This window comes from Schistocerca piceifrons, chromosome X (genome assembly GCF_021461385.2).
Source record: "Schistocerca piceifrons isolate TAMUIC-IGC-003096 chromosome X, iqSchPice1.1, whole genome shotgun sequence".
NCBI lineage: Eukaryota > Metazoa > Arthropoda > Insecta > Orthoptera > Acrididae > Schistocerca > Schistocerca piceifrons.
The window spans coordinates 580,094,207-580,102,132 of record NC_060149.1 but is presented as its reverse complement, the minus strand read 5'-3'; the positions used below and the strand labels follow the sequence as shown (position 1 = coordinate 580,102,132).

At 39.4% G+C, this 7,926-nt stretch overlaps 1 protein-coding gene across 1 annotated transcript in view; it reads right to left on the bottom strand.

Annotated features, from left to right (window-relative positions):
• Positions 1–3,807: 3,807 nt before the first annotated feature.
• LOC124722533 overlaps positions 3,808–7,926 on the bottom strand; it is a 193,520-nt gene continuing 189,401 nt past the window's right edge. Inside the window, exons 11-13 of the mRNA XM_047247681.1 lie at positions 6,478–6,500; positions 4,328–4,581; positions 3,808–4,028 (exon numbers count right to left, since the gene is read on the bottom strand). Of these exons, the coding sequence (XP_047103637.1) occupies positions 3,808–4,028; positions 4,328–4,581; positions 6,478–6,500 (498 nt within the window). The remainder of the gene's footprint in view (positions 4,029–4,327; positions 4,582–6,477; positions 6,501–7,926) is intronic.

Sequence of the window (7,926 nt, the reverse complement as noted above, 5' to 3'; positions counted from 1 at the left end):
CCATCTCCGAATTGCTCTTCAACACTGGGAAGTGAGAAGGTGCTTAAAACATCAGTATAGGCCTGTGCTGTGATAGTTCAAAGCAAAACAACAAGGGTTGAAAGCCCCCTCCATGAAAAACACGACCACACCATAACACCACTGCCTGCAATTTTTACTGTTGGCACTACACACGCTGGCAGATGATGTTCACTGAGCATTCACCATACCCACAACATGCCATCAGATGGCCACATTATGTACCATGATTTGTCACTCTGCACAACGTTGTTCTACTGTTCAGCCATCCAATGTTAATGCTCCTTATACCAAGCAAGGCATTGTTTGGCATTTACTGCCATCATTTGTGGCTTATGAGCAGTCACTCAACTATGAAATCCAAGTTTTCTTACCTCCCACCTAACTGTCATAGTACTTGCAGTGGATCCTGATGCAGTTTGGATTTTCTATGTGGTAGTCTGGATAGATGTCTGCCTATTACACAGTACGACCCCCTTCAACTGTTGACGGTCTCTGTCAGTCAACAGATGAGGTCGGCCTGTACATTTTTGTGCTGTACTTGTCCTTTTATTTTTCCATTTCACTACCACATAGGAAACAGTGGACCTAGGGCTGTTTAGGAGTGTGGAAATCTCATGTACAGATGTATGACACAAGCGACACACAATCACCTAACCACATTCGAAGTCCATGAGTTCCGTGGAGCACCCCATTTTGCTCTCTCAAGATGTCTAATGACTACTGAGGTCGCTGATATGGAATACCTGGCAGTAGGTGGCAGCAGAATGTACCTAATATGAAAAACGTATGTTTCTGGGGGTGTCCGGATACTTTTGATCACATAGTGTATCAATCTGTCATTAGACCAATAATTTACAATTATGTTCATTGACTTCAGATTATTACCTTACAATCCAGTCTATAACTACACTACAGGTCAGTCTGTCACCACATTTGAGATTTATCACACTCAAACCTTGTTTCTTAAAACTTTTTAATTGTGCATAACTGATGCTACATGCATCACTGTATTGAGAATTGATAATTCTTCCAACAATTTAGAAAGCTTTGGCCAATAAGTGAGTGACATCAGTTGCATCAAATATAAGTTACAGATGAAGATCACTAGATGGTGTTAGTTACAGATTCAAATGCCTTCCTTATGACATCACAAATGTTAGGTAATCAGCACACTTTCAATCTCCGATAACCTAATGGTCGTGAACATCACCTGGTTGGATTTACTGGCTAATGTTGAATCTTGACTAGTTACTGGCGTGTGACATTAGAGTGTATCTTCTTAAATTTTTAGGTTCACCAACCTGCATCTTGGAGTGAGTTTATTGATGAAATTGTCACAAAGTTTGCATAACTTGTTTGTTTATAATCTTCTGTGTCATATATAAAAATATTCTTGGTCAATTAAAAGCTTCATAATGGTGGATTGTATAGAAACATGTGGTGTTCATATGAGATGGAACAAAGTGAATAATCATATAAATATTCTTCAACTACTGTAACCATTAACATTGTTATTCATAATGTGAAAAATGTATGAATGGAAAATGTGAACCATTATTACTTTGAAAATCATAGAGGGAAAACCAGGGGAATATCAGCACCTTAATTGATAATTCATTTCGTGTTGGAATCTGTCACTTATTTGGAAAAATTCATGGCACCCTCTGTGACCCAGGAAGTTTAGAAGCATAATTGTACCAGTAAAATTGAAAGACATTGGATACCTTCAGAGCTATACAAATATTTTCTGAAATCTGCAACCTGTACTGGCAGGGAATGGATGGCCACTACAGTTGTTGGTAGAACTGAGTCAGGTTGCTGCTAATACACTATTCTTGGTAGGGTTACAGTGGAACTGTGCATGGATATCTGGTACTCAACCAACATAACATCAGAACTTCAGTGTTATTACATTCATCCATTATTCAATAAACTTCGGCAGTTGTGATAATACATGGGAAGTCAATACCCCCAGGATGTAGGCTGTAGGTGGCCTGACCATTAGCGGTATCACATGGCCACCAGACTGATGAGGCAGCAAACACACAAATATGTTGGCTGCAGCAGCAGGCAGCAAGCAGTTTGCCCACACTGCACACTCAGGGGTGCCTACCAGCACCGGATGAGGTGTGCTGACGCACACCGAATATGCAGTGGTCACAGAGTGGACAAGATGACTCACTGCAGCATTAGTGTCCACCCACATGAGCAGAGGCAGGCACAAGGAGTTTGCCCATGCAAACAGTGGCAGCTGAGTGGCTGATCAGCCCTGGGCTCAAACGGTTAACCTCCAGGGTAGGGGCTGGCAGTAGCTGGAGTAAGCCCCTGCTGGCCTGCCAGTTGGAAGGCATAATGTCTATGGTGTCAGACTTGGCACAGACAGCAGGGCTGTCAGCAGAGTATGCAGGTGGTCACTTTTTGATGTAGATTTGTAGGCTCATTGGTCTTCACAGATCCTTCCTCCGTGATGGTGACTGGCAGATTGGGATACCTTTGACTAAAGCTGATAAGTATTTGTATGGACTTGGCTTCTCATTATTTTGTTTCAGCACTGGTTTGTGTGAAAGAAGCAACAACAAACCATGGTTCAGATGTGAAGTAGCTAGGTCACCCAGGCTGCAGTGGCTCTGCCTTTCTGCTGTGTCAGTACCATTATGGCTCTGGTGCCTCAGATTAGTTGCAGCATGTGGTAATTAAGCCAGGGCCTTGGAGCCAGGACTTGCCATGTCACCAGCTAGCCCATATTGTAATTGAATCTGGCCAGCTCTGATCTGATTCGCTGCCATGGCCTCTTGCATTAGCTGTGGCAGTGGCATTTAATTAGTCATGCCAAAAAATAGTAGTTGTACTACATACCTGCCTCTTCAGTAGATCTGGCCTCCAGATCTCAGCTCACAGTAATTTTGCAGAGCTTTGACATACATCCTACAAATTGATAATTCCCTTACATTTGTCAGGTTAAACCACAAAGTTCAATTATTGCATACTTAACCTAAATGGGACTCCCGTGATAGCCCACTAGCTTTTCTCCTGTTCACACATGACCATTTCTCTATTGAATTACCACTTACAAACTAGCAAAGCAGTATTATCAGACTATTTACTTTTAACTAACCCCTTATATCAACTTAATCATAGTTAAATTTACTCAATAAATTCATCCTGCTTATCAGGCAGTGTGTATCTACTTTTTGCTTTACTGTTCCTGTTTGCTATGGGTAACCAAATCCATCTCTTGTAGCTGTAATTTTGCTTGATGTACCTTACCTTTCATAGAGAAATGTTACGCAGTTGATCCACCAGACAAAAATTTAAAAATAATACTTGGAAATTCTTTCCCATTGCTTGCATACATCTCTTGGAACTTTGTCTATGCAACAAAATTTTCTCCTACCACACCCCAAAAACTATGCTCACACATAAACCGTGTACAGTACTACCACACCCAATATGATGACAGGTAGATTCATTTATTTCACTCACTGTAATTCTAATTATGGACGGAATCCTTCTTGCAGTGTTACATTTCCTTGTGGCTTGCAGTATTACATCAAGCAATTTGAGGCAAAGTTATTTAGTATGCAGTTTAATTCCTTGGTCCTTCATAACTGATGAACCTTGTGACAATTCTTCACTTGTGACAGTGTCCCCTAGCTGGAAGAATCTTCCCCCAAGCTCCACCACATGTCACCAGAGATCAACATTTGTGTGATGCTCCCTCTTACCTTCAGTACAGATTACATTTCATGTGTCATCACTTTTGTGAACTTTCGAATCCCCAGGCACTCACTCCTGAAAGAATTTATCCTTGTCAACCCAATAAGTAGTCTTAAAACCACTTTTTCTCCTTTCCCTCATATCCACGTCCTGCTTCTGAGGAGGCAGTGCCACTAAAGGTGGTGATGAACCTGCATCCTTCAGAAATAAGTGCATCTGTACCACTTCATTACTCACATCTGCAACACTATTAATATTATCAATGGCCTTCTGTCTGTCCTCTGCAGTATCTACAAAAAATTACTGTTCCTCTCTGTATGACACAAAAATTATCGGCACATCTAATTCCCTGTACATCTGGCCCAGGCTCCATCACCTTTTAACAACACTCATCATCACAAAATGGAGTTGGTACTGCTGCACCTAAATCAATATCACCCATGCTGCTGCTTACACACTTCATTACAGCACACATTTGCTTCTTCTCACTATAGATTATTCAGAAACAGCATTTTCACAAGTTCTTGGAAATGATAATTCTACATTACTCTCCTTAACTTCTACAACATTAGTACTTCTGTCTCCTTACTTTCTGATTCCATCCAGGTGCTATCTGTTTCCCTTCTTTCAAGTGCTTGCAAAAGCCTCATATTCCTTATTACCAGAGAGAGATACTGGTGCTTGTTTTTAATGAACCACACATCAATCTCTTTCTGCATCTGCTCCACATGCTCTGGAGTAACCCAACTGTGCGCAACTATGTTCTTTGTTCCAACATTTATTTCATTTGCTATATCTGACTGGTCTGCTCCCATAGCCATTAGTAGGCTAGCAGGGTTCTTTCTAGATTTCAAGGGGCACTTATGTCAAGATAACATGATTTAAAGGGACCAATATTGTGATTCAAAGGGAGACACTTCCAGTCATAAATAATAGGTTATCAGTGGGCATTCAAGCCCAGGATTGCTAATAACTGTTTTCTTATCTCAAAGTCACTGATAAGGTAAGAGGGTATCAGGTTATACTTTCAGTGTCAAGTTATACACTGAGGTGATGTATTCATGGTCACTCCCCATTCCCCTCCCCATAGGGAACCAGTGGGAATTGAACAAGATCATACAAGGAAACTCCAACTCCCCCCCTCCTCCTCCACTGCCCCACCCATCACTGCTTGTGCCCTCCTCTCCCCCTCCTCCTACCTTCCTGGACCAATGAGACTGAAGCTCCCTCTTCCTATTTTCATCTTTTATAAATGGCGTACTTGAGTGTCATTCTGGAGCTGTGCAGCATAGGGAGAGAATCACACGGTCTCTATTTGTTAATAACAAATTATGTTAAGCCACATCACTCAAGGTCTATTTGTTAAGAACAATTTAATGTGAAAAATCTTTTTATGACCAATATCACATGAATTTATGTTTATTATTGATGAATGGTTTTGACAGTTGAAACAGTCATCTTCCAAATGTCACAAAATTTTTGGTTATAAATTGCTTTCAGTTATGAGTTTATCACTTGTACCATGTCATCATTATGGTGGAGAACATAAAGTGCATTATACATAGGTCTGTAAAAATTAAAACCATATACAGGTAAAAAGCATGCTGTGCAAATGGGCATGTTCACACGTGTAGCACTCTATTGAGACTTGTTTGTTCTTACAATGTATGATGTTTTTACTATATGTTTTGCATTGTAAGAACTTTGGTTAACTTCCAGGGAATTAATGTCATCATTCATTCCGTCTTTCTATATTTCTGTCTGATCACATGTAACTGCAACATTGTATGTTTCTGGTTCAACAACATCTAAAATGGATATGTGATTCTCATATCTTGCTGGCAGTCTTAATGGTCTACAATTTCTTGATGTTTCATATCAGACTGAATGGCTTCATCAGCTACTGATTCCTGTTCAGTGATATCATCAGAAGGTGCATCATTGTCTCTCTCTTCACAGACTTATGTAGGATCCTGCGTCACATGAATATTCTAAGGATTCAGGTAGAAAAATGTGTCCTTGATGTTGATATTTCACATGTACTGCATTTGTGCTTAAACACTTCTCTTGTAAAAGTAACACTTTTGTGGAGTCTTACTTGTTGCCAGTCTGGAAACCACACATGATAATCTTTTGTGTTTTAGCTGTAACAAACAAAATACCCTTTTCAGTCTATCCTTCCCATTCTTGTCTCTTTTCTTTAGGAACATGGACATAAATTTCTTCACCAAAAGTTGTAAGAATTTTTAAGCTTTGTTTCTTTTCTTGCCACAGCTCACGTGGCACAACTCCCCTTTCTTTACTTATTCAAGTCCAGTGGAATATGAATACTGTATAATTTGCAGCTTCTGCACAAATTTCTGTTGGCAGTCTACTTGCATGCATATGAGTCCTGGCTAACTTGACAACAGTTCTGTTTTCCCTTTCAGTGGTTCAAATGGCTCTGAGCACTATGGGACTTAGCATCTGAGGTCATCAGTCCCCTAAAACTTAGAACTACTTGAACCTAACTAACCTAAGGACATCACACACATCCATGCCCGAGGCAGGCTTCGAACCTGCAACCGTAGCAATCGCGCGGTTCCAGACTGTAGCGCCTAGAACCGCTCGGCCACATCGGCCGGCCCCTTTCAATGACTCCATTTTGTTGTGAACTGTATGGTACTGTTTTCTGATACAAAATGCAATGCTGGTTAGTCAAATTGTTATTCTCTTGATTACAAAACTTTAATCCATTACCTGTTCTTAATGTCTTTATGCCTCTGCAAAATGATTATCACTCACTTTAAAAAAATTTCTCAGACATTCAGGTGTGTCTGATTTATTCTTGATTAAATACACTATTCCTCAGTGACTGCAGTAATCTCTTAACATCAAAAAATATTTTTCACCGCCCACAGAGTATTCTTGCATTTTACCATACAAATCTGCATGTACAAGCTCACATATTTGTTTTGATTTCGTACCACTGGATTGAAATGGCAGTTTACACATTTTACCAGTAATATAGTCCTCACACGAAAACTTCTGACTTTGGCACTTGACAAAAGTTGTTTAACTTGCATGGTATTCTGGTGTGCCATCCTCTTGTGCAATATGGAAAGAGGTTCACAAACAGCAACATTTGCACAATACTCATGAGTTCACATATCCTTAAATTTCATTTTAAAAATGTCATATCTCTCTCCCACTGCAACAATACTTTCAGCCTGTAAAAATTTACACATTTTATTGTGAGACTGATGTGTCATACCTTTATTGAGAGCTGCACCCAAAGAGAAAAGATTTTAGGTTAACTGTGGGACATACAAAAACTTGCTGATGTGCTTCTCATTCCATTCCTTTCCAATATAGGCCAGACAGGGTGTATACACAGACAATAATAAATAAATAAATAAAAATAAAAATGTCCAGGATTTTTCTGAGGTCTCTTGGTAAAAAATACCTTTTTTGCTGTGTGAAAATACACTTTTTTCTGGGTGAAAATACACTATGTCCTGGGTGAATGTACATTCTTTCCATGTTAAGTGACAACATACTTTCCCTCAGGAATGTGAAACTTATCTATTCTTTGAATGACAAACATTTTATACAGTGATATAGAACTTCCCGGCACTTTAGGAAATGAAACCCAGCAAAAAACAATGCATTTTGGAAAGATCTTTTATGTGTGGCAACATGTACACTGCATATTTTCATATTAAGAAAGTGTAAATATGAATTCCACCAAATACATCATGGTAGCTTCTGAACCACTGAAATCGAGATTGTGCTGTGCAATGCCCTTTTTACACTCAATTCTATCTCATGTCATGTGGTCTCAGCAGCCAATGACAGCTGATATTCTGAGCATATGACACATGATATAATCAGCCCATAGCAGCATCCCTACTAAGTAGTGCAAAGGCACAAACAGGAAAAGTTAATGGTTTAAATTAATGTACATACAGTGTAGCTTTCATGTATAATACTGATCTTCAAAAAGTTTTTTGCTATTTTATCTGAAGGTATGGTTAGGCAGGATCCTAAGAGCACAGCTTAAATTGCAGCAACTGATATTTCTGACAAGCATGATTATAAATAAATTTCACTACTGTGCACTCAACATTTCATGGGTTAACTGCCTGAATACATGTTCCATCTAGTACTTTGACTTTTGCATACAAAAGCCATTTATGTGTAAAATTA